Source organism: Eumetopias jubatus, unplaced genomic scaffold (genome assembly GCF_037043125.1).
Source record: "Eumetopias jubatus isolate StellerSeaLion01/CBP00866 unplaced genomic scaffold, mEumJub1_p1.0 scaffold_1, whole genome shotgun sequence".
Taxonomy (NCBI): Eukaryota; Metazoa; Chordata; class Mammalia; order Carnivora; family Otariidae; genus Eumetopias; species Eumetopias jubatus.
In genome coordinates, this window is record NW_028274807.1 from 68,312,460 (window position 1) to 68,338,346 (window position 25,887).

Genomic DNA, 25,887 nt, shown 5'->3' on the forward strand with positions numbered 1-25,887 from the left:
TCCAGTATTGCCCAGTGTTCGGGGCTTTGTACCCATGGGTGGGAGTGCAGGTGCGATGAAGAGGCATAACCGACTGGCTCCTTGTCTTCCAGGGCCATCGCAGAGATGGTGTCTTGGTCTGTAAATGTATATATGATACTGAGAACAGTTAGAGAGGGTAGGGCTCTGAGGGCTGGAGTAGCGAGGAAGATTTGTTGTGAAATTAAAATATCTGATACATGAGAGAGTGTTTTAAGCTACCAAAATTCTGAGCAGTTTGGACAGGTGTTATTCATAACCACTCCGACACCCAAAAAACAAGATATGGTCCAGTCTCAGTGCCCTGGAGGGGAAACTGATCTATCTCTCCAACAGCCTTTTTACTCCAGAGCTGAATCTGGGTGACGGGTTCCAGGGTAGTGGCTGACTCTTTGGAATTGTTGGGCGGTGGTGAGGGGTCTTCCCATGGTGGAGGTGGGAGGGGTGGAGAACAGCACTAGATCAGATGTGAGAGGTTCTATTTAGACTAGGTGAAAGGATGCTTTTATCTATCTCTGCCTCTAGGCAGCTCTGGAATAGAAAGACATACATTGGTGTATAGATCTTCCACAAGTGCACCATGCATAGGAATCACTGGAATTTCTTCTTAAAATGTAGGTTCTGATTCTGTAGGTCTGGGGTGGGGCCTAGATTTTGCATCTCTAGCAAGGTTCTAGCTGGTAGGTGAGGCTTGTTACTTTGCGTAGCAAGGCTTTAGGACTCACCTTTCCTTTGAGTTCCCTTGCATTCTGTACAGGTGATGTCCTGTCTCTGATAACAGCTCACTGTCCTATCTGCATACCTGTCTATCGCTGCCTGCAAGCCCCCTGGAGAGTGGAGTCCCTTGCTTATTTGTCTAAGTGCCATCACACTTAACATAAGGCCTAGCACATAATAGGTGCTCAATGAAGAATTGATGGAAGAATGACTCTGGGAATAGGAAACAGTCCCTATTATGCCCAAACTAAAGCTCGACCTCATGATCTCTTGGAACTCTCAACTGTAAACCAGATGTCTCCTGTGCAGCAGATCAGCCAGTGATTCAGGGCCACTTTGATCAAGGCTTCCATGCTGGACACACAGGGGTAGAGTGGAAAGAGGAGGCAGAGACCTACCTGAGCAGTGGTCACACAGGGTCAGGCCCACTCGAGGCAATGAGATAATATTAAAATACTTACACAGTAACTTCTCAGTAAGTGCATGTTAAGGGGGTGTGACTAAGAACCAAAAGATAATAAAGAGCAATCCATGGGCACCCTGACAGCTTCCACCTCTAAATGCTCAACACTTAGTTGCTTGTGTCTTCACTTGTTGAAATCTGCACTGCTTTCTGGAGGAGGCTAGCATGGAGCACAAGACACACAGCTGCCCTGGGGTACTCACTGCCATCCTGGAGCCAGGAAACAAAAGACGGAGGGCCTCTGATACCAGGGCCAGCCCCACTGTTGCCATGGGGTGGGCGTGGGGGCGCTGCAGAGGCTGGGAGCCAGGGTGAGGGAGCTGGGCACTTTCCCACATGGGGAAGGCTGGCTGGGAAAAGGTGAAGGGGAATGGGCAGCAGCAATGTAAGCATAACACATTTGGAGAGAAGAGGTGGCAAAGTGGGGCTTAGAGAAGTTCCATGCTGGAGATCCTGGGGAGGTGGTGGTGGTAATTTTTACTTCTCTAATAGATGCGGAGCATTTCAACTTTGCTAATTAACCGAACAGCAGGTTTGTAATTCTGACAGCAGCAGGACACAAATGGGGTGGGATTAGTGCTGAATGCCAGCAAAGCATGCCTTTGTCCTTAAGAGAAAGCAGGAAACTCACTTTGGGTCAGGTCCCTGAGGGTGCCCTCTGGTTCTTTTTTTTTTTTTTTTTTTTTCCTACACTAACTCCAAAAGGTCACAGGGGCTTTTATTTCTTCTCAGGCTTTCTTTAGAGCTAGCAAGGGACCTACTGTTTCAACTGTTTCTTTTAAAGGGGGAAGCTGATCTACAGTTGGTCTAGAGTTTGTAATGTAATAGTGCTATTATCAAATATACCTTGTTCAGAGATAGCAACTGCAGGTCAGGTCTGCCTGCCTCTTCCAAGGTATGTGTGCCTCACAGAAGTTCTTCCATCACTAGCCTTCCATTTCGGTAACTTGGGCTGTCCGCAAAATGGGTTGATGTGTCTTGGGCATCCTGATCCCTAAGCTGATTCCTGGAAAAGAATGCACTGGGAGGCCAGGGAAGGGTTGTTTTATCTTCCCAAAGCACACTGAACCTTGTTAGAGAGTTTGTTTCCAGTACTTTCTCTCAAAGCATATTGATCTGATAATCTGAGGATCTTAAAGGCCAATAAATATGAAGAAAAGGTTTAAAAAGTCTCGGACTATCAGAGCTGAGTGGGACCCTGGAGATCATCTACGCAGATTACCAGCCCTTGGTGTGACAGATGAGGCCACTGACCTTGCGCACGTCACTTGAGAAAGGGTTACCATTTCATTCATTTCTTTATCCTTTCATCAAATATTTATTGAACATTTTCTATGAGGCTGCCCAGACATGTACCTGATAGTGAAAACATGTTGCTATTTCATTGGTCCTGTTTGAGTTAGTGTTCAATGGACTTCTCCTTTATTATAGATCCCGACAGCTGGCTTCACAAGGGCCTGTGGGAATTGATACATAGAACCCTCAGCCAGGGCGCCTGGGTGGCTCAGTTGGTTAAGCGACTGCCTTCGGCTCAGGTCATGATCCTGGAGTCCCGGGATCGAGTCCCGCATCGGGCTCCCTGCTCAGCAGGGAGTCTGCTTCTCCCTCTGACCCTCCCCCCATCTCATGTGCTTTCTCTCTCATTCTCTCTGTCTCTCAAATAAATAAATAAAATCTTTAAAAAAAAAAAAAAAAAAGAACCCTCAGCCAGTGCAAATAGGGTTTCTACTCAAGGTCGCTGACTTCTGAGCTGCTGGGCTAATTAGTTTAGCTCTACTTGGCTTTACATAATGCATATAATGTTGAAAAGTTGTTTGTAATTCAACTTTTGGCAAATGAAAAACTAATTCAAACCATTAAGGCAACTTTTATTTAAAGAGACCCTGGAGCAAATCCTTTTATAATGTGAAAAAATCTTGCTGTTGTTGGAAACAATTATCCCCTAGTTAAGGATTTTGTAAATCTCGACACTTTAGGTTTTCTTAGGATAGGCTCACAACCTGGGAGGTAGTTCAGCTGTGGTCTAAACCAGGTGGGAGAAGACTCTGGCCTGAGAAGAGGAAGCCCTAGGAATCTTAGACTGGCCCAACCCAAGATACTGACATTTACTCCGGCCAATGGCCAATGGTTGCAAGCTGCAGGGACAAGCCACTGCCTCTCTCTCAGGCCCTGGAGTCTGGAGGGGAGAAGGAAGAGGTGGGGCATGATGAGTGGGGTGTGAAGGATGGAATTCAGAGCTCCTTCTTGCTCTCCTTCCACAGGTAGGAGCAATGAGAGGGTAGGATAGGGGACCTTTTGCTTCCATTATAACAAATTCCAAGCTCTTCCTTAATGTCTGGGGACTTCTTGGAATTAGAGCCATCTTGTATACTTTAAGGGAGGTGGGGGAGAGGAAGAGCAGTGGAAAAATAGAACAGGTGTTTTGGAGAAAAGAGGGTTATGTGATTCTTGTCAAATCTCACTTTGGGCCTTGCTCCTTTTGAACTTGTAAATAATCTGGAAGCCGACAGGACTAAAGTTTAACTTTTCTTATTAAAATTTTTTTCCTATAGAAATTAAGCTGTATGTAGCAACAGAGGAGAGTGTTTTAAAACTGATGTATACAGAGATGTATTTCACATATGAAAACAGGCACTTTTAATGCAGAGGCATCATTTTACACAAACAACTCATGCATCAGCTAAAGATGATCCTTGTCTAGTTGGTGAAGCCGGATAGGACTCTTCCCTGCTAAGGAAGCCAAAACATTTTACTGCATGAATTTGAAAAAAAAAACAAAACAAAAAAACCCAACCCTATGTATCTATTTGTAAATTCTATAATAATTTATATGGATCCTAAGTGGTTTCTAGTAGTGAGATTTAATAGTTTTTCTGTGTTGGGATATAAGGTCAGAGTGTAACAATCTGTACAGACAATGCTTATAGTTAGAGCTTTTTTTTTTTTTGTCGTGTTATGTTTTTCTTCTTCTATTGCCCATGTTCTTCTCAAAGTGAGCCTTGTAGTGGATTATTCTGGCATTAGGTACTGTGGGCCAGCTTGTAAAGAGAAGCAACTGATGAATAATAGGGCTCACTGTTTTCATGTAGTGAAAAATGAAGAAGAAATAGGTGAAATGATCAGAGACACTTTGGGAATTTGTTTGGGGTTAGGATATAACCCCTGACCATGGCAAACCGGCATTCTGGAGACACATCTCTCCTCCTCTTTGGTTGAGTGTGCAGCTGGCTCATTTCCCTTCCCTAGGCCAGTGATCTTAACCTTGGGCTGTTGCCGGAATTCCCAGGCGAGTCTCTTGAAGCAGTCAGGGTTTAGAGGTTGAGACAGCCCTGAGCGGGGACCATCGTCCCAGTACATTTCTCTGCACATTGTCAGATTGGGACCACAAGGGAGTGAGCCAAGTGGAGAAAGGCACTAGAGCGGTTGCCTGTGGTCTCCGGTTCTGTTTCACTGAGCTGACACAGAACCTCCTCTCTCCAGGCATCGGTGTGTGTGATGTCCCTAGTGGTGTTCCACAGCAGAGATTCCAGTTATGGCTCACAGAGCATGGGCTGGCTCTCCCTGAGAGTCTTTGTGGGGTTCTTGGGCTAAATGTAAGGGTACAGTGGGCTGGCCTGCTGTTTTGTGTGTGTGCATGCAGAGGCTTCTCTTCCCACGTGCCTTGTACTCACACCGGGCTGGGTTGTCCTTTGAGGCTCTTGTTTCTCCAGGCACATCATTATTTTTCATTCTATGTGAGCCCCAGGCCTCTGCCTCCAACCCCCTAACAGGAAGTCAGCTGGACCCCAGAAGGGACTTTGCAGCTGAGAAGTGAAATTTAGGCAGAGAATGAGTTGCTGAAGAAGGGAGTGCATTTCCTTCCCAGGAGATTGTTGTGTCTTCCCACCTCCTGTCTGTTGTGGACTGGTGAGGGTGACATTGAGGGAGAGGAGGAAGAAGGGTTATTGCATTCAATTTTGCTTCCCACTTGGGGATATCGTGGTTTACTTTTACAGTTTGTACAATGAAAACTAAGAGTCACCGTGCCAGGTAGAGGAAAGGCAAAAACAATTATTTAGGGCATTGTGGTCCATCCTGATATTAATTAACCTGTTCCATTGATGTTTACTGAGTGCTTACTGTGTACCAGACACCATGCTAGGCAAAGAGGTACAAAAGTGGCTTTTAAAAAGCCCCATCATCAAGTTGCCCACAGCAGCAGAGCTGTGGCTGTTGCCCACAAGGCGCGGAGCTTTGTATGTGTGGTGGGGGCAACTTGGATTGTCCTGTCCCCGGAAGAGACACCCCTGTGGCCTGGCATCATGTGGCAGTGTCCTTTATGTTGTGGACCTTCTCCCGTTCCATTGATTCCACTGGGCTGGGCTGTAGCACCTGAACAAGGCACAGCTTTCTGGTGCGTAATGGGGTTGGGCTGCTGAGGGATGTACCCAGGGATTCAGCCATCTGACCTCTTTCATCCCGATTCCTTCTGTTTTGTTGTCCCACAGGGTCTTTTCGGAATGATGGTTTGAAAGCTTCTGATGTCCTTCCCATCCTAAAGGAAAAAGTGGCCTTCGTGTCTGGTGAGTGTCTGTGAAACTTTGTTCTGTAGGGGACCTGGAAGAGTGTGTGTACACATGCATGTAGGCAATCGCTTCTCGGTGTGTGAGAGGGAAGTGGGGGTGGGGCGGCACTCGGCATGGCTGGCTGCATCCTTGCTCCAGAGGCAGGCAGACAGAGGAGAGAGAGCCCTGATCCCGGCTGGGTGGGATCCGAAGGACACTCTGAAGGACACTCACAACCACGGGTGGGTGCCCCTCACCTCACAGCCCCCACACATACACCTGACCTCACCACCCCTTCCCCGGCCGGTCAGGTCCCTCATGGGCCACTGAGGTCCTTATGGGAGATACTCCAGTTGGAGGAGTCTGTTTACCTCACACATTCCCAGAGGTTTTATTTGGGTTCATCTCTGAGCGGATCACGGATAGGAGATGAAAATTTTTTCTGGCTCCTCTTTATCGCTCCTTCCTGGCAAAGGGAACTCAATTGAGTGTTTATATCTTATTTATTTATTTTTCTGAGTAATAAGTTCCAAATATGTATTTCTGGCTTTTCTCTCCAACCCATCTTGTGCATCTGGATCTTTTAATGTCTGATTCAGGGGCCAGCAAACTATAGCCCGTGAGCTGGCCACCTGTTTTCCTAAGTAAAATTTGATTGGGACACAGCCATGTGCATTTGTAGTATTCATGTCCTATTGCCGCTATAACAAGTTACCACAAATTTGGTAGCGTACAGCAGCAGAAATGTATTCACTCATGGTTCTGGAGGCCAGAAATCCAAAAGCAGTTTACTGGTCTGAGACCACGGTGTCAGCAGGGCTGTGCTATTTCCAGAGGCTCTTAAGGGAGAACTTGCCTCTCGCAGCTTCCGGTGGCTGCCGGCATTCCTTGGTTTGTGGCCACATCACTCCCATTTCTGCCACTGTGGTCCTGTTGCCTTTCCCTCTCCTGTCTGCATCAGATCCCCCTCTGCCCCCCTCTAATGAGGATACCTGTAACTGCATTTAGGGTCTGCTCATATAACCCAGGATAATCTTCCCATCTCAGGATCCTTGAATAGTCACATCTATAGACTCTTTTTTTTCCAAATAAGCTAACATTTATGGGTTCCAGGGATTAGGACCTGATATTTTGGGGGGGCCGCTATTCAGCCTGCTGCAGCAGAGTTGAGTAGTTTCCTCAGAGCCCAGATGGCCGTAAGTTTAAGATAATTACGCTCTGGACCTTTAAGAAGAGTTTGGTGGCCTGTGATGTAATTGAAGGCAAGCTACAGGGGCACCAGTGTCTCTGTGGCTGCCAGTTCGTGGGCTCCATCATAGGTCTCCATTATAGAATCGCCAGCAGGGGCCAGGGTGAGGGCAATGCCCCACCAAGGATCACATTTAAAGAAACACACCCAAGTGCTGGTGCCTTGTGGACTGAGCGTTTGTTTCTGGATGATCCTGATGGTCTACAAGGGGGTGGTGGTAGGATCACAGGGGAAGAGCGAGTACCGTCCCACAGTATATGGCTTTACTCCGGAGCTGCCGCCGGCCTGGCTGATGGGCAACAGACCAAATGGAGAGAAGGGAGAGAGAGGAGGGGGTTGGGAAGGAGAAACCAAGCAGCAGGTGTCTCCTGCCTATCAAGAGGGAAGGTGAGAGACTGATGATTCAGAGTGTGGAGGTGGGAGGTGAGGGCAGAGTATGGGATGGGAGTATGTGAGGTTCTAAATGCACTCCTCGTTATTAGTATTAGTGGTGGTAGTAGTGATACTAGGGTCTTGTTGTTGTTGCTGTGAGATGACCTTGACTGAGAAGCTGCCTTTCCCTATTAGTGTTAGGTGCTTACATATCTTATCAGGGAGTGAACCCCTGTCACTGAAGATGCTGAAGCCCAGGCTGAACAGCCCGTTGGCAGGATCACATGGCAGTGGTTTCAGTATGGGGAGAGGTATAGGTAAGGCAGCCTCCAGAGCCTTTGTACGCTGGGATCAGAGTGCTTGCTGAACATGTGGGCGGACCCTGTGTGAAGTCCTTAGGGCCACTGGGCAGTGCTCGGCCCCCAACCGCTGCTGCCCGTAGCCTGGCTCCAGGATGTGGCCCACAGCCCTCTATTGTGTACTCTCTACTCCAAGTAGAGTCCAGTCCAGTCTCTTCCTCTTCTTCTTCATGGCCCTGAGCCTCGGCTAACCTGATGTCCTTCCTGCCCCCTGGGTACCCCACTAATCCTCCCACGTTTCTCACGCCTGAACTTCCTCTACCGGCTGGGCTGTACTCACATTTTTTGCCAGCTTGATCCTCTCTTCTTCCTCCCAAGTCAGTTCCCACTTTGCCTCCTCTAGGAAGCCTTTCTGGCTTTAATGCAGAGCCTCCGAACACCATCCTGTTCTGCATCAGTTCAGGACATATGGGTGCACATGGGAACCCTTGTTTGATTGTTCACTTGGAGCCCTGAGGCCGGGCCCAGCGAGCCCTAGAAGAGACCTTCCCAACTACGGGGAATTGTCCTAAGGGAGCATACAGAATCAATATGCCGGGAAGACGGGCCAGCACGAGGCAGGTCGAAGTTTCCCAGAGCAGGAGCAAGGGGGCTGGGCGCGTACGGTTCACTCCCTTGTACTGATGTGGACTGAGCACCCTCGGGTATGTCTTACTCACCTGCACGGTGTCAGGAACTTTTGGGCTTAGGGAACGTTGTCTTTTCCGTGCCTGGAAAGGATGCTGAGGATGCTAGGGAGATGGCTGGCTGCATCTAAAAAAAAAAACAGAAACAAGAAACAAACCAATAAAGCCTCTTATATCCTGAGCTTTTAAAAGAAAAAACACAAGAATGAAACAAAACAAAGAAACCCAGAATTAAAGAATGCAGTGTTGCAGTAGCATTTCTTTCTGTGAAGGAAGGTGGTGAGCAGAGAAACAAACTGTTGGTTGTGCCTCCCCCCACCCCGTTAGTCCCCCCAGTTGTGGCCAGGGCAAAGGAAAGTGTGCTGCCATGGGAACGCACATTTGGAAGAATCCAGCGAGTGCAGCCCACAGGCTTCTGTGTGTGGGCGTGTGCACGTGTTTGCGTGACGGGCTCTGTGGCTGTGCCTCAGGGAGCCTCTGTCGTTCCAGCCTGGCCCTCCTGCTCTGCATTCACAGCCTGTGCGCCCCCTATCCCACCCTTGCCCTCTCTGGCTCCCTTTGAGTGCCTGCTCCTCCCACTCGCAGCACCCATTTGTGCCTCTTATGCAATCTGCTTGTAAGGGCTCATTTCACTTCTGTTACCTTTATGTGCACTCATGCCCTCGTTTCGGCCATGCCTGATGTCCCTCTCTGCCTCCTTATCTCCCACCAACAGCATTCTCTAGACAGCTGCTGTGGCACAGTCTCAGACCCTGGACCCATGTCTCTCAAAGCGTATTCCATAGAACAGCAGTCCTGCCAGATGAGCCTCAAAAAAGAAAAAGGGGTTCTACAATCCTAAGTTTGGGAAATGCATATTATAGCTGCCCCATGAAGATGTGCCATGTTCATTAAAGCACATGTCCGTTAAACACATGAAACTGTCTCCCAAACTACAGAGTAACCTTGTTCCCTTGAAAAAAATCATGTATATCCGTTAACATCTCTCAGAACTATTATTACATGGACCAAACTTTTGGTATAATTCCATCAATGTATTTTTCTTGTTCTACTACCCCCAACTCTCTACCTTTCCCAGTTGCCCTAACTGGAGCCCCTTGAAAATTTTGAGCACCATTCCTCCTTTGGCTCCATCAGGGAAGCCTTAACTGCTCCTGCTTTTGGCTTTGCCTCTTCCCCAACCCTGTCCTGCCCTGCCTCTATGCCTTCTAGAACATCAGACCATCCCCTCCTCCTTCCTTTTTATCTCTGCCCTGTAGCTCCTGCCACCAAAGCCTTGCACACATGGGCCCACAGCAGGAACGTAATGAGTAATGGAATGACTCTTGAGGACCCTGCCAGCATCTGTATTGCCTTTTCAAAACTTGGCTACTTTTGTCTTGAACCCTCTCAGAGCCACCTCTGTAATACACACTGACTTCAGCAAGGGGTTCTCATTCTTCATCTCTGCTTATCACCCTCTCCAATTTCAGCATCCATGTCAATTATCCATCAAGTCCTACACCTTCATGGCTGCTCAGCCTTCTTGGTACCAAAGTTTTCTACCTCCTTACCTTGGCCATGCATATCCAAGACCTTAACTTTGATATGTGTGTCTGTGGCCTCAGTCTCTTACCTTTGACCCTTTCTGATGTTCCCCTATAAATTGGGAAAGGATGGCTATCAGATGAGCAAAACATCTGCTGTCCCCTCTTCCCTGGGGACTCATGATCCAGCAGCACATTTCCTACCTTCAGTGAGCCCTCCCCACTTATGCATGCACTAGCTTTATTCTGCCTCCACTCAAGTTAGAACCTAACATGGACACCATGGCTAGACCTTCCAACAGAGCTCTCACCATGCCCCAGTTCCCTGCTTCATCTCTTTTAGCCCACGTCATACACAGTCCTGCCGTTCATTCTCTGGGGATGCTGGCCAGTGATGGTCTGCTCCCCTTTCTCCCAGTACCTCAAGCCTATCCTGACTTGTTAGGTGGGCTAGTCTGTAATTTCACTTAAAGAACAAGGTCCCCCAGGCAGGCTGAATTCCTCCCTCTCCTTGATTTATCTGTTTCCTCCTTCCTCTTTGAGTTCTGTCAGCCTGCTTCAGAGAAGGGGTCAGGACCCCTCCCCTTGCACCCGCTCTGAGGCCTCCTTCTACCAGTTGTCCCACTCTTTCCACCAGTTGTCCCACTCTTTCCAGCACAATGACACTCCTGCTCTATGCTCCTTCCTGCTCTGCTTCCTACATTCTTACATTCTTACAAGGTCATCTCCTTTCTGAAAAACACCTGGCTGATCCTACTGCCCCCTCTCAAATCTTTATCCTTGCTTCCTGAAAGGGGGGCTGCCGCACTGCCCCAGGCTTTCTCCCCTTCTTCCCCCTCATCTGCCATCCGGAATCTTCCCCAGAATATTTATGAAACTCTTCTTTCCAAGGGCAGAATTGGCTCTGGCTCAGGAAGTACAGTGCCAGCGGTCCTCCAGGCTCCTTAGTGAGCCTTTGCCAATCAGACCAGCCTTGGCTCCCCATGTTCTCATGGCTCTACTGTGTCCATGGAAGGTCAGGAATAAAGGCAGCAACTGCAGTTAAAACCATCCAAGAGTGAAAATCCTTAGGGTGGGTCAAGGCTAGAGAGGAAGGTTGAGGGTATGGGAGATGCTCCCAGCTTGTGGGAAACCTTCCATCTAATCCTTCTGCTTCCTTTACCTCATGTGGAAGGCAGTTGGGAAATGGGGATCATTTCCAAGGCAGACAAGTTGGGGGTGGCTATTCATACAAAGAGCCAGGCCTGTGGTATGGAAGATCTGGAGCTGGGGGATCGGGTCCAACTCTGTGGTATATCTACACAAATCTGCTCCGGTGTAGGGCTGGGGGTGGTGGTGGTACTGCTGAAACATTTTTTCATCAGGGCAGATCTCTCCGTGGCCCTGATCTTGTTTGATCCTTTCCTCTATGCAGTCTTCTTATTTCCTCCTCAGGAGTATCCTGGAATGGTTTGGATTTTGTCTGTCGAGTCTCCCTTCTGTCTGTATGGCTTCTGGACCCCACAGTCAGAGGGAAACATTATTCATGAGCTCAGACTTGGGTGGGGACCCTGGGAGGCTCTGTCTGTCCTTGCGAGAGTTCCTTCTTCAGAACCCTGAGCCTTAAGCTTCTTTTCCAGTATTGGCGATGGCCGTACCAATGCTTCCTCCTTCTTGTATTCTATCCACCTGTGGTCCCCACCCTGGAGGATGTCGGGCAGCTGCCGGCGGTGTGTGCAGGGGTCTGTGATCAGGATGTAGAGATTTTCTTTGTGCAATAACCAGTGACTGTAAGGACATACCTTAGCTTTGTCCCCTGTGACCCTCCTGAGAAACTTGGTCCTGCTTCCTAATAGTGCTCACTAAAGGATAAATTTTTAAATGATAGAATAAATAGTGAATAGAAAGTTTAGGAAAAAAGAGGAAAGAAAAAGCAACCATGTCAAATCCCAGCCTTCTAATAACAACAATGTTCATCATTTCACTATACTCCCTCCTGCTTTTATTTAATGTGATATTTAGAAAACATTTATAATCATAGTGCGTACATATGCATTTGCAGTGATTCAGACCTTGAGCATCCTTGTTCCTGATACAGATTCCCGTGCTCCTCCAGCAGGAGTGACAGGTGGCACCTCAGGCAGGCAGACAGGCAGGGGCGGATCTTTGGCTGTGCAGAGAACACTTAACATCTTTTCTATGAATCTAAACACCTCCCAGCAGTGATGTCCTGGATGGATGCTTTAAGGGTCTCTCTGCACGGTAGTCAGTTAATCCTGAGCCCTTCTACCTCACAGAGGTCTGCAAAGAGAAGTGAATTGAAGGTTAAATTTCCAAAGACCCGTTCAATAGCTTGTGTTCTCAAAAAGAGAACATCACCTTCATTATCATCTCGCATTTGTAGACAGCTTTACTTTTCAAAGTGCTTCCCCATTTGCCAGCTCCTCAGTCCTGGCGGCCACCCAGTAAAATGCTCATCAGTATTTTCATCTGCACTTGGCAGTGAGATATTAGAGAAGTCAAAAGACTTGCCCAAGGTCACACACGTGAACCACATCCAAACCCCATGCCCTTCACCTAACCAGTGACCGCGTTTCTCTGAGCGCCATATTTCTGCCTGTTTCCTCCAGCACTTAGATGGACTTTCAGCACACTTTCTGGCTGGTTTTCTTAACAGCCCTCCTCTTCCTCCCTGCAGGGGGCCGTGATAAGCGAGGGGGACCCATCCTGACTTTCCCAGCTCGCAGCAATCATGACAGAATAAGACAGGAAGACCTGAGGAAACTCGTGACCTATTTGGCCAGTGTGCCAAGGTAAGGTGGAGGGGAATGTCCTGCAGGGGAGGGAGTGGGGAGCTGGGCTGAGGCAAGTGAGTTGAAATGAGGCTCCATCCTGCCTGGGGCCCAGTTGTTTCTGCCCTTGAAGCGGATTCTATTTATTCCTGGAACATCACCCACAGTTCACCTTGTTCTCATCATTCCCATTGTTACTGCTGGGACCCACATGAATGGAGTGGGAGCCCTGGGCGGAGGTGAGAACAAGGGCAGGGGCCGGAGCAGGAGAGACTATGGCCTGGGGAGGAGGGTGGGAAGTTGCTGTTTTCCTTAGGGAAGTGGAAAGTCTGGCTGATTCCACTCTGGCTTGTGCAATGGATTATTTTCAAAACCTCTGGCTTGTGAATGTGTTTATGGCTTTTGGGGTTTGGGGCGAATAACTGCACTTGTATCACACAGCTAGATGCAGCCCTCAGCTCGGTTGCCGTCACACGTTTTCAGCAGGGTTAATATTGCCTCCAAGGGGGATGAAAATTGGTTGGCGGGGGGGCTAGTGAAAAGCTTGCTTTTTTTATGTAGTAAGCACAGATACACATACTGTACCTAAAAAGGTGTGCGGTGTATTCATGGTATTAAAATTTCGTCAGTTTGGGGGTGCCTGTGTGGCTCAGTCAGTTTAACATCTGACTCAGTTTCGGCTCAGGTCACAGGATCTCAGTGTCCTGGAATTGAGCCCCGCATTGGGCCCATGCTCAGTGGGGAGTCGGCTTCGGATTCTTTCTCTCTTTCTCTCTCTCTCTCCCCCTCTGCCCCTCTCCCTGCTCACATACTCTCTCTCTAAAATAAATAAATAAAAATAATTTTTAGAAAAATTTCATTGGGTGGGGCAATTAAAGAAAAAAAGCATTAAAAAGCTCATTTAGGGCAGGGAATGATGATAATTTTAACAGGTTGAGAAACATTGGTTTCTGAGTGTTTCCAGGTAGTGCTGATCATGTTGGTGGTGGAGAGAGACATGTCAAGGCCATGGCCTGTATCTTCTAAGAAGGGAGAGGAGAGGACTTTGTAGACTCAGAGATCACAGCATGTGAGAGCTGAGAGAGCCCTGAAAAGCAGTCTTGGCAGCTACGTGTTGTGTTCTGCTTAGGAATCAGGGTCAGTGGGGATGAGAACTGCTCACAAGACAGTGAGCAGGCAGTGGCTGGCCTACAACTCTGCCCTCCTGACTCCTGCCCCAGGACTCTCCCATCCTTGCCCTTGGCCAGAGAGATTTCTGTTCTCTGCCACTTAGTGGAGCTGGAGCCTGGCAAGTGTTTGTCATGGCAAATAAGAAGTGGTGCCTTCGGCTTTCAGTATCTCCTTCTGGTCTCTGTGCATTTTATAGGAGAATTAGTAAATTATAGAGAGGAACTCCATATTCAGCCCCGCCTCTGCTGGGAGACCTTGGATAATTGTTGAAAGTGCTGATTACGGATGCCTGGGTGGCTCAGTTAAGCGTCTGCCTTTGACTCAGGTCATGATCCCGGGGTCCTGCGATTGAGCCCCGCATCGGGCTCCCTGCTCAGCAGGGAGTCTGCTTTTCCATCTGCCCTCCCCCGCTCCCTGCTTGTGTTCTCTCTCACTTGCTCTCTCTCTCTCAAATAAATAAATAAAATCTTTAAAAAAAGAAAGTGCTGATTAGGTTCTTGAAGCAGGTGTCCAATGAGGCAAGCACTACATTTAAAAGTGCTACGAGGGAGACAAATGTAAAGGGATTGGTAGACAGTGATGGGCAAGTGGTACACGGGATTTAAGACAGTCATCTGGGGCTTGGGAGGATATTGACTAGAATAGGGAGCCTTGAAGAGCCCCCACAGAAGGCTGTGCACAAACAGATGTCAAATAGTGTCTCTTTTTTTTTTCTTTATGATATCTGCTGGGGGTCAGAAAAGAGATTAAAGGTCTTAAGTTCCAATGAAAGGGATTCAGGTTTATATCCAAAGAAGAACTTCTAAACTTTGAGGCAGGAGTCTTTGGATGAAGAATAGAAGAGAATACTTTTTTTTTTTTTCCTGGAGGTCTTTGTACAGAAGAAATATTCGCTTCTGTCTCAGAGGCAAGGAGATGGACTAAATCACCCATGATTGATGTAGGTAATTTAGCAATTTAGTTATCTAGGGGCTAAGCAGTTTTGAAAGTACCTTTCCCGAGTATACTACTAACAAGCATAAAACTAGGCATTTTCTAAAGCAATTTACAAGAGAAGTTTTCCTGGTGACCCATAATGAACTCTCAGTTCTTTTAGAGTCAGAAGAAATTGGGGTCCCAGGAGACATGAAGGGTACATTTTTTTTTCTTTCTGGTATGTTTATCACATCCCTGCAGCTAATGCACACTTACCTTCTAAAGAATAGACGGTAAAAGAATTAGAGGAACACTTTCCTTCATTCTGATTTGTTAAGCAAAGATGGAACAAAATAGATTGGCAGCAATTAAAAAGGAGGGGGTGAAGGGGAATGAAACCCACAAGGGCCTGAGAGGAAGGTCACAGAAAAGAAGAAATAATACATTATCATTGAAGGAATGTACTGGATGCAAGTTCTCTGCTTCTTAGAGGGTGGTCCCAGGCATTGCATCCTGTGCCCCTGAGAGCAAAAAAAAAAAAAAAAAAAAAAAAAGGTTCTTCACAGGTTCTGGCCAGTGGGAGGCAAGTATCCTGTTGCCACCTTCAGTGGGAAGAATTGTTCTTGGAGACCTGCTGCTTCTGTCTTGAGGGTCTTTGTTTACCAGGAGTGTGAGCACTTGGCAGGTTGCAGAGTTTACCAACTAATCATGCCCACCCATTACTTCCTAATTCTGTTGGCCTCAAGTTTACACAAGACTACTATTGGAAACAAAATCTGGAACGGAATTGTTCCAAAGACAGTGAAGTCTGGGGAGAGAAACTGAAGAACTTTGCAGGTCAGATGATGTTTGCCACTCTTCTGCTTAGCCATGGCTTTGGGAAAGAAGGGAAACTATGAAAATGAATAGCTAGATTAGGTTGATGATACTGATGAGAAGAAATGATCTATTCTGGGTCCTGGCTTTAGGAGGCTAAAAGACAGGCTCCTGTCAGGGTGGAGTGTGCCCTATAGACTGGTATAATCATCTGTAGGTGATATTTGGCATTCATATATTCATGCATTTATTCATTCTTTCTTTATTTAACAAATATTTAGAGCCTCTACATGCCAAGTAGACTGAGCATTCATGGTGAGCAGGAACAGACATTTTGATAAAGTTAGGTAAAACTTGGGTATTTCCCTACCCAGTGCAAACCAGTAGCCATAAAAGGCAGTACACTGTATGACTGTGCTTGCTGGTAGCAGAAGAGATGAGCTGGCCAGCAGAAGACAGGCCAGTAAGGACCAGTAAGTGATGAAAGAAGATCCTGGAATCTAAGGAACCAGTCATTTTGAGGCCAATTCTGGCACCATTCTAGAATAGATGATCAAACAGATGGTTGTAAAAATTTAGAAATGAATGGGAAGAAATGGTCCCACTATCCTCTGTGAAAGCCAGGCCACTTCTGGACCACTGTATTCAACTCTGCAACACTGAATTCTGCCAGTCCATTTTAAGAACGACACTGAGCCCTTAGAATAATGTCAGGGGAGCAGCACATTGAGGGATCTATAAACTGTGTCTCTGCAGTTGAAGGACTGAAGGATGTTTTCTGGCAGGAATGAAAATGGAAGAAAAGTGGTTCCTGACTTCCGGTGTTAGGAGAGCTGCCCGAAAGGAGAGGGAGCAGGCATGGTTAGAGGTTGGGACTCGAATCTGCCCACGTGGGAGCTGTCCAGCAGTCTTTCTGCTGCCTTTGGAGAAAGTGGGCTTCCTGTCAGTGGAGACAGGGTGACCTTCTGTTAGGGAGGCTGTAGGAAGAATTCTTCCATTGGACTGGAGGCTGGATTGGATAATTTCTAAGAGGCTTTCTCATCCCGAATTTTGTGTTTCTATGATAGCAGGGAAAAACACGTCATAAAATCTAGGACCTCAAAACAGTATTATCACTCCCACCAACATACACTTCCTTTCTCAGGCTCCCTAAATAAGTTAGGGCCTGGAATTTCACTTCAGATGGTGTCTACATCTGAAATCCTAAGAGAACTGCTTTCCAGTCCCTTTGGACTCTGGGTGGGAATTTAGGGACATCATCTGGGACCAAGGATCATCCTGGACTGTGACAGTTTGGAACAGTCCTAGTTACTCTTTTGGGATCCATCTTGACTTGAAGGAAGCCCTTTCCAACTTCTCTTTTGTGTTCCTGATGGGTCTGAGCACCCATCTCCAGGCTCTTCTCCACAACTTTCTGTCGTCTTCTTCTGAGGAATCACGGACTATCAGATTGGGAAAGAGGCCTGAAGAGTCTTCCAGTTCAACTTACTAATAACTCCATTTACTGAATTCAACAAATGTTTACCGAGTGCCTACTATGGGCCAGGGTCCAGATAGGCATCTTGGTGGGCTGAGCCAGGGTCCGGATAGGCATCTTGGTGGGCTGAGCCAGGGTCCGGATAGGCATCTTGGTGGGCTCTCGTGTTCTTTGCTGACCATCATCCATGCTATACTCAGCTAACTTTTTTTATCCTTCTGGTCTGCTATCTGCTTGCAGCTACTTGTACATGAAAGGAACAGAAAGGAAATACTCAGATACAATCAGCTGATGAATGTTCTTAGAAATTGAGAGGCAGGATAGAACATTTAGCCTGAGAGTAAATAATTGCCCAGGCAGAGCTCACAGTGTAGATAATCTACCCGCTGTGATTATTGAGAGTTGACCAAATGCTTGAAAAAGGAATTCCTAAGTAGCTAGTAAAAAAAAAAAAAATCCTGGATTACTTTTGTTGCATTGAATTTCTCCTCTTCATCATCTTTATCATCCTGCTTTGTCATGACCATCTTTCCACTGCTTCTAAGGGCACCAGTTGTTAGCCCCTTGATGTGTCTGCCACTTAATTCTGCTCTTAGCAGTGCAGCTGAGATGCTAAATGGTCTGGCAAGAAAGGCAGATATCATACTTGTGAGGAAAGATGACAAGAAATTAAGATAGGATAGTCTGTAATGCCAGTCAAACCAAGGTGCCAATATTCACAGCTTATTATTTGATAACACTTGCTCTTGTTCTACTGATTTCAGCAGGAGATAAATGGGGCTTCTAGCCAGCTCTGTCTTTGTGCAACATCACCAGAAAATAGAAACGTGCAGAAAGAGCCAGAAAGACAGTTAAAAAATGAGGAGGTAAAAACTGCAAGGGTTTCCTCCCACTATGCTCAGCCTCCGAGAGCCCAAGCTATCCAAACTGTCATCACTGAGTGTGTCTTATTCCAAGGGCCTGTTGAGATATGTTGTTGGCATCCTGTGCTTTGTTCTGGGATCATCAACTAAAGGAGGATATGGGGAGTACTGATAGAAGATCCAGAAAATAGGACCAATGAGAACATTGGCCTACAACTTACACCTTTTCACATTCATTTTAAATTTATTTTGTTGCTTATGTATAGAGGATTTATAATTTCTATTACAGTTCCCAGGTTCTACAGAAATTTGAGCAATAGCAGTTGAGTGTCCCTGTTGTTAAGTTGTGTGTAACACAAGTCCTGAAGAGCAGATAGTATTCTACTCTGCTGCTAAGGAATGTAAAATCACACCCGTAACTACCCTCTTTAGTGATCACTTTCCTTGGAGCTGTGCAGATCTTCACAGGGAAGGGAAGAGAGGCATCCTAGGATAGACAAAACATGCTGAGGTTCAGATCCCAGCTCTGCCACTTCTCAGTAAGGAAGCACATGGCCACTCAACCTGGGTGATCTGAGAAGAGTTTAACGAAGGCACAGTCTGCAATCATTCAGGCAGGGAACAGGGAAACCAGCAAGATTTGGATTCCCAAGTTATCCTGGGGCTAGAAACTGCAGGGAGGGGAGATGTTACTACTTCTAGGCCTGAAGGAGCAAGGTGAGGAGCGTTCCCAGAATGTGGAGAGAGATGGCTGTGTGAGAGGGCTGCCTGCCAGGAGCTGTGGCCTTGGGTGACGCCATGATGGCGGGGGGGGGTGGGAGGTGGGAGGGGAAGCTATATTCTTACTTCACTGTCCTCCCGTTCTCTCACCTCCTGTCAGTGTTTGTCATTGACTGAAGTCAGCCAGAGCCGGTGACAGGGAGCCCATTGATGCAGTCCGTGTGAGTCAGTCTCCCAGGGTGTCAGGTTGAGGGGAGAGGATGGAGAATGGATTTGGAGGGGCAAATGGAAGATATTTGGCATGGGATGAAACCTTGGGCATGTTACTCAACATTTGTCGTCCAATATTCTGACTTTTAATTTAGGAAAAGCATGCCCATCTCATGAGAGTGTTGTAAAGAAATTATCTAGCAATCTCTCTGTAGCACCCAGGTGATCACTACTTCTTGGTCTGTCTCCTAAAGGAGAATAATGATAATAATAATAATATATACACATACATATCTAGTAGTATTTGCTACATATTAAGGAATAGATATAATGTATATGTAAGTTATGAAGCATAATAATGAAATGAACACCCAACACCCCCCAACTTCAGAAGCAAAATATCACGTCTGCTTTTAAAGCTGCCTATGGCCCCTCCTCACTCTGATCCCCCTTATGTCCCCCAGAAACAACTAGCTTTTTTGAACTACTGTGATATTCAGCAGGATGGATGAATTCTCAAGTGTGATTTTGAGTGGGGAAAAAGCACTTAATGCATCCAACCTCTGGAACTGATCTAAAGTAATAAATAAATGCTAACCATTATTATTATCTTTAACCTGCCTTATTGAACTACATTATTGAACTATTCTGCATGCATAACTTAATTCTCACAGCATGTTGAGGTGGGCATGATTATTCCTCTTTTACATATGAGGGGACTGAAGCCTAAAGCTCCAAGACGTTAGGTAACTTGCCTATGGACACACAGCTATTATAACTTAGAGCTAGATGCTCTAGTACCAGAGCTTGAAATGTTATCCACTGAAGAGATAAGGAGCCAGAGTGAAAGAAGCCATGGTGATGGAGTGCAGGGGACAGATCTGGGGATAGTAGGAAGGTCGATGCTGCAGGATAGGCCAAGGATTGGGTTGGAACAGGACAATGGAAGAGAGTGGTAAGGAGATGAGGGGGCAGACAGGTGTAATGTTGGTGGGCAGCCATGATCTGTGCATCAAACCTGCTTTCTCTAAGCTTCTCTTTGGGTTCTAAGTGTGAGGGTACAGGTGGAGGAATGCAGATGGCAATTGCCTCACGCCTGGATTTCTGCTGGTTAAGGCAGCCATGGTGAGCGTGGATGTGCAGGACAATGGAGGTGACTGTGGAGGGTGCCTCAGACTTTCTCCCCCAGGTGTTTTTCTTCAGTTATAGACATGTGAATGCTCCTCATTTATGCTCATCTGTGGATGATAGTCAACTAGGCTGTAGTGACCAAATAACACCAAGAGATAGAGTGAAAAAAACAGAAGCACTTAAGACCATAGAAACTATTTAAGAGATGAGTAAAAAATTGTCAGTGGCAGGGACCATGCACATGAAGCCTGGTCTCTATTGTACTCTAAAGATGGTAGTCCCGTTCAGTTTCCTTGGGCCCTTTCTTTCACTCAGCCACCTTTCCAGCTCATCTTGTGTGCTACTCTGGTGGCAGAAGCACCATCCTGGCATTAGCGTTCTGCTGATATGCATTTTGAAGCTGGTCCACTTCCCTGACCATGCCAGCGCTGGACTTGGCAGGTCTGGCCAGCACAGCCCTGTTGGGGCTACAGGGCCAGAGGGGCTCATGGAAGCCCTGTGAAAAGCAACTCTGTGTGTGGCGGAGGCAGAGCTAGCCATGATACTTCAAACGTAGACACGTTTGTGTCTACATTGGTGATGTAGCATTTGTGATTCCCTGGAGAACAATAACCTGGATGATGAGAGGCGGAAACCATGTGGTCATGAAGTAGCTATGGGAAGCAGGCCTGGTTATTCCAGGAACCAGTGAATGCCTTTAGGTGATAAATCAAGGACCCAGCATTGGACAAAGCATTCCTGATGGAGAGAGGAATGTTGTTTGTCTTGCTCAGGCATCTTCAATGTAACCCTTGGAAGGGATGTGGAGTCGGTGGGAGTGGAGTTAACAGTAGTGGACTAGCAGAGAAGGACAAGTGAGCTCGAGGGAAAGGACTGATCCTGGAAATGAGGCAGGGGGTTCCAGCCCAAGAATAATGAACCCAGAAACTTCTTTTTTTTTTTTTAAGATTTTATTCATTTGAGAGAGAGGGAACACTAGCAGGGGGGAGTGGGAGAGGGAGAAGCAGGCTTCCCGCGGAGCAAGGAGCCCGATGTGGGGCTTGATCCCAGGACCCTGGAACCATGACCTGAGCCGAAGGCAGACGCTTAACAACTGAGCCACCCAGGCGCCCCTGAACCCAGAAACTGCTGTTCTAGGAGAAAAAAATGTGCATGGCTGCTGACAAATGTCCTCACCTGTAAGCTAGGCGTAAAAGGATTACTGAGCACAACAGTGGTGAGGATTACACAAGAACCCATGGACAGAGCCCAGCTCAGGACTTGGCACTCAGAAGGGGCCAAGTAAAGAGCAGATCTTTCCCTTCCCTTGCTGGAAAGCAGAGGCCTTGTTTTGCCACCTGTCCTTCCTTGCCCCTAGTACTGCTTTGTCAAAGTCAGGCTCAGGGAGATAGCTAAGGTTGGGATAGAGCTAGCAGGATTATCAGTGACAGCAGTGAGGTCAGAAACACCGAGCAGACTTGCAAGAAATACGGAATGAGTTAACATGTATGCCTAGTAGTGTGATAGAGTCTTGACCTCTTTTATTAATTAGAAAACCATTTCTTTATTATAGAAAATAAGTGCAGAAAAATCTAAAGAATTAAATACTTATAACTCTACCATGTAGAGAGAACAACAATATATTGACATATTTCCTTCCTTTTATTCAGAACTTACAAAAAACAGAATTGAATTATGTTGCTTATTTAATTTTCCTTCTTGTTTTATTCCACTTTGCATTATACCATGAGAATATTTTCTTAACATTAAACACTTTTATGCATAATAGTGTGTCTTGGGATGCACCATATTTTAGTTAATGCTGTCCTTAAACATCTAAGTCATCTTCAAAATTTCATCACTATATGTAACTCCCAGTAAACACCTTTGTGTATAAACCTTTGTCTACTTTTTTAGATGGTTTCTTTGGGATAGATTTGTGGCAATCATAGACTTTTTTTTTTTTTTTTAAGGCTGGTGATTCACATTGCCAAATTGCTTTCCAAATTTCCTAATTTATATTTCCAATATGCCTTGCCTTAGACTTCCAAGTCTTGACATTTCTCCGAATTTGTTTATTTGCTCATCAATAACCAGGCCCCAAAGTACAACCATTGTTATTACCATCATCAAGAAACTGTAATGTAGTACCATGTGTTACCCACCTAAGCCTGATCCTGGATTCGAAAAAAGTAAAGGAGTTCGTCACAGGGCCTGCCCTTTGGGGGTCTCTCAGGTCAGGATTCTTTTCATTTTCCTGAACTAATAGGCCTCTTAATGGGAAGCATACATTAAAGTTTGGATCTGACATGAAATCTAGAAGGACTTCATTGCTTTTTGCCCACAGTGAGTTTTTAGTTTTGCCTTTGTATGTGTTTCAGCTTGTTTGCTGGTTGTGCCGTCAGTTCTTGGCTTGGCTCGGAGTGGTTGTTAGCCTCCTCTGTGCTCCTCTCCACTGAGGTCCTTATCTGCCTTCCAAGTTAGGTCTCCTTGGAGTTTGTCTCTGGGTAGCAATGTTGAATGAGCCTCTAAAGCTTAGGTGTGGCCCTGCGTTTTCTGCCTTAGGCTGCTGCAGCTTATGGCTCACCAACTGCAGGCTGGTTGGGAAGCTGACATTTCTGGTGCCGCCTTGATTAGGTACATTTCAACATGTGAGGTGAAATAAGTTCCAGGACATTCAGGTTTTTTCTGGAATTCACGTTAGAGGATCAGGATGATTTAAATTTAGTTCTGATTTATTTGTCAATGTTGGAAATAAGGGAGCTAACCGAATATAGATACTGGAGAGACAGGCTAGAGCTGGGGAAGAAGGTTGTATTTTTCACTTATCGGGTTCCAGATTGGGAGCGGTTTTTCCCTTCTCTACAATATGATTGTTTTTGACAAGTTTTATATTTCTTGCTTCACCTGTCATTGGTTAGGTCTTATTGTATGCCCTTCACTGGTGTTTGAGGTTGTGTACATTTTTAGGCATATGTTGGGTACTGACATTTTATGTTATAAAACTAGTTTTGTAGAGAGATTGCCTTTATTATATACATGCTGGTAAGTTAGGTATGCTGCCACCAAGTGGTGGAGTACCTCTGCTCAGCTACCCAAGGACACAGATGGGTTTTGTTAGAGGCTCTCAATGGTAATATTCTGCTTTCTCCTCATTAGACCTTGGATTTTCTAGGGTTTACATTTTTTTTTCAGGCTTTACATTTTCAAAATTTTATTTAAACACGGAAAATTAAGTAAGCACTAAGTAACAAAATTATTTTTCCAACTACTAAAATGGATTTAATATCATCTTTCTCAGAGAACTGTTAATAAATATTTAATAAAACAACATTTGTGGAAATATTTAACTTGGGTATATAGAAGCTGGGAATTTTATGGTTTTTTGGGGGGGAATGCCTAAATAATGTGGTATATCTATACCAATTCTTAATTTTCTTTTATGAAGTCAAATTTTTTTTTCAAATTAAAAAAATCCTTCTTATTGGTCTGTTTTTGAGTCTTAGGTAGATTGAAGTCACTGTGAGCCAAGCATAGTTATCTCTTGCAATTTCTACTGTCCCCTTCGCTATTTTCATCAGTCCAAACATTATTATTATTTTATTAAAGATAAAAGTCTTCATTTGTCTTTTCAAACCTTCCCTTTTAGACAGTTTCCTATCTCTGAACATAGAATATGAGAACAAGACAAACACCACTACCTAGGCCTTTTTGTGGCTGAGAGTATAACCCCAGTGAATACGTTCACTAGTTGCAAAAAATTTCCGGACCGGCTTGCCACTGTCACTTTTAGTAAAGGAAGAACTCTTGCCTGTTCCATTCCATCTCATCTCTTCTTGGATTGCTTTAGACTAAAAAAAAATAACAACAAAACTTCTTAAGTATTTCTTTCTTGAAAGTTCAGCATCCATCACTTAAGCAGAACACATAATTTGAACAAAACTTGAAAACGACTTTGGAATCTGGGAAACTCATCAGAAAGTGATGATGGGCCCTGTCTCTTCTCTGAGTTCTGCCTGTCCACAACAAACCTTCCTCCTTGATGGGTAGTTGGCCTCTTGAGGGCAGAGATGGCGGGTCTTGTTTGGTGGGTGAGTTTGCAGAGCAGTGCCTCACAAGTTGGCTGGATTCCATTACACTGGGAGCTCACTAAGGGGACAGGGTAGTGTCTCATGCCCAGAACCCTCAGGGCCAGTGCCAGGTTCTGTCTTCCAGACATGGAGTCAGTGAGGGTAGATGCAGGTTTCCTTTAGGATGTCCTCTTTCCTGTGTAAGGGGCTGGACCCACAGGCAGTACCCACCAGGCAGGCGGACTGGCTTTATGGCAGAGAGAAGGCAGAGCCCTTGGCCAGAAGATGGAGCATGCCAGGGAACCGGAAGTGGACTTTGTCTCACCAAGGAGTATGCCTGTTTCCAAACTGAGCAAGTGTGACAACCAGCCCTGCTTCTCCGGGAACCCAGACAGGAGCACTTTGTCAGAGCCGTGGTGACTCAGCTAGGACAAATGTTTTCTGGATGATTTACTGACATAGCCGCATGTGTGTCCTGATGGCCATGCTCTTTCCTCTCAGAGCCTCCCCCTCTCCCCACCCCATCTCATTCTAGGTCAGACAAGGACCAGCCTTGGTTTTGAGAGCTACTCAAAACCCCCAAACCCATGTTGTTCTCCATCTCGTCTTAGACTGTTCCATGCCATTTTAAGCTGGAATTTCATCTGCTCACAACGCTAGTAATTCATGTGCCAGGTTTTGCATAGAAACTCCTCTTGGCCTGGTGCCTGAGGCAAGGTCTCAGCCTAGTGCTGTGATGTGCCCCTCTGCCCCAGCTCCCTTCCCGGGAAGGGAATGTACACTCATCTCCCCAGGGGAGGCTGTTTTCCTCTGTATGAAACTCAGGCCTCCAACCCATTTGCTGAAGGGAAACTCCCTGTTTTGGATGTGGAAGAAGGCCAGAATTGCTCCTGTCCCTCACCCAGCCCTCACGATGGTGGGTGTTCCACTACGATGCCTGCAAATTGGTCTAGAGTTCATTCTGCACATACACAGGACTGTTTAGCTCTTACCTATGCACCAATTCAGAGAAGGATCCAATAATCCTCTAGCTTTTCCACGCTGCCCCTGAATGCATAGGCTAATGAGGGGGAACCCAGTTCTTGCCCTTAGGAAGGCTTACAGTCTGTTTGAGTTTCCAGGATCTACTGGAGAAGACAAAATTGAAGGTTTTCAAGGCAGTGGTTCAACAGGCAGACCAGGTAAATGGACTTAACCAGAGAAAACTGATTGGACATAAAATCTGACCTGGATTTTTAAAGAAGCAGGTAGATTAGAATCTGGGAGCTGGAGGCAGGAGGGACTGTAGCGATCAGCCAAGCCAACCCCTTCACTTTGAAAGGGTGAAGGGCTGTCCAGAGAGTGCCAGGACCTGCCCAAGGCTGCCCAGCTGGCCAGTGATGTTGCTGGGACCAGTTGCTGCAACACAGCGCTGCCCCCTGACATGGACAGAGCCTGTGGGACAGCAGGTGGCCCCCAGAGCAGCATGCGCTGGAGGTCAGGAACTCCCCACGGTCATAAACAGAGGATTGTTCCACACACACATGAGCTTCCCGAGCCTCTGAGCTGGCTGCAGGTGGGAACAAAGACCCATTGGAGCCCTGCCTGTTTAGTTCCCAATTGGAAACATATCCCCCTCCCTCAGGTTACCTCTGTGTGGCTGGCTGTAGCCTCCGGTGCTGCTCTCAGCCTCCCCACTTGTGCCTGAGCCGTCACAGGGTTTTTCTTCCACATACGTCATGGGGACCTCGGCAGAGCCCTTGGCCAGGGCAACCCTGGCCTGGTGCCTGAGGGAAGGAGTGCTGGCTGCAGGATGATGGCCTCCTGCCCCCTGGGAAGGAGAGCTCCTGTGTTGGTGAAGCCCGGTGGGCATGCAGGGGTGACTGTGTGAGGGGTAGCTGAGGGGGTCTGT

At 46.5% G+C, this 25,887-nt stretch overlaps 1 protein-coding gene across 10 annotated transcripts in view; it reads left to right on the forward strand.

The window, feature by feature from the left end:
• The window catches only part of KALRN (kalirin RhoGEF kinase), a 694,375-nt gene that overhangs the window by 185,068 nt on the left and 483,420 nt on the right, over window positions 1-25,887 (forward strand). For all 10 annotated transcript variants that reach the window (XM_088024799.1, XM_088024801.1, XM_088024804.1 and 7 more), the window contains exons 2-3: window positions 5,686-5,760; window positions 12,552-12,666. In XM_088024799.1, the coding sequence (XP_087880925.1) occupies window positions 5,686-5,760; window positions 12,552-12,666 (190 nt within the window). The remainder of the gene's footprint in view (window positions 1-5,685; window positions 5,761-12,551; window positions 12,667-25,887) is intronic.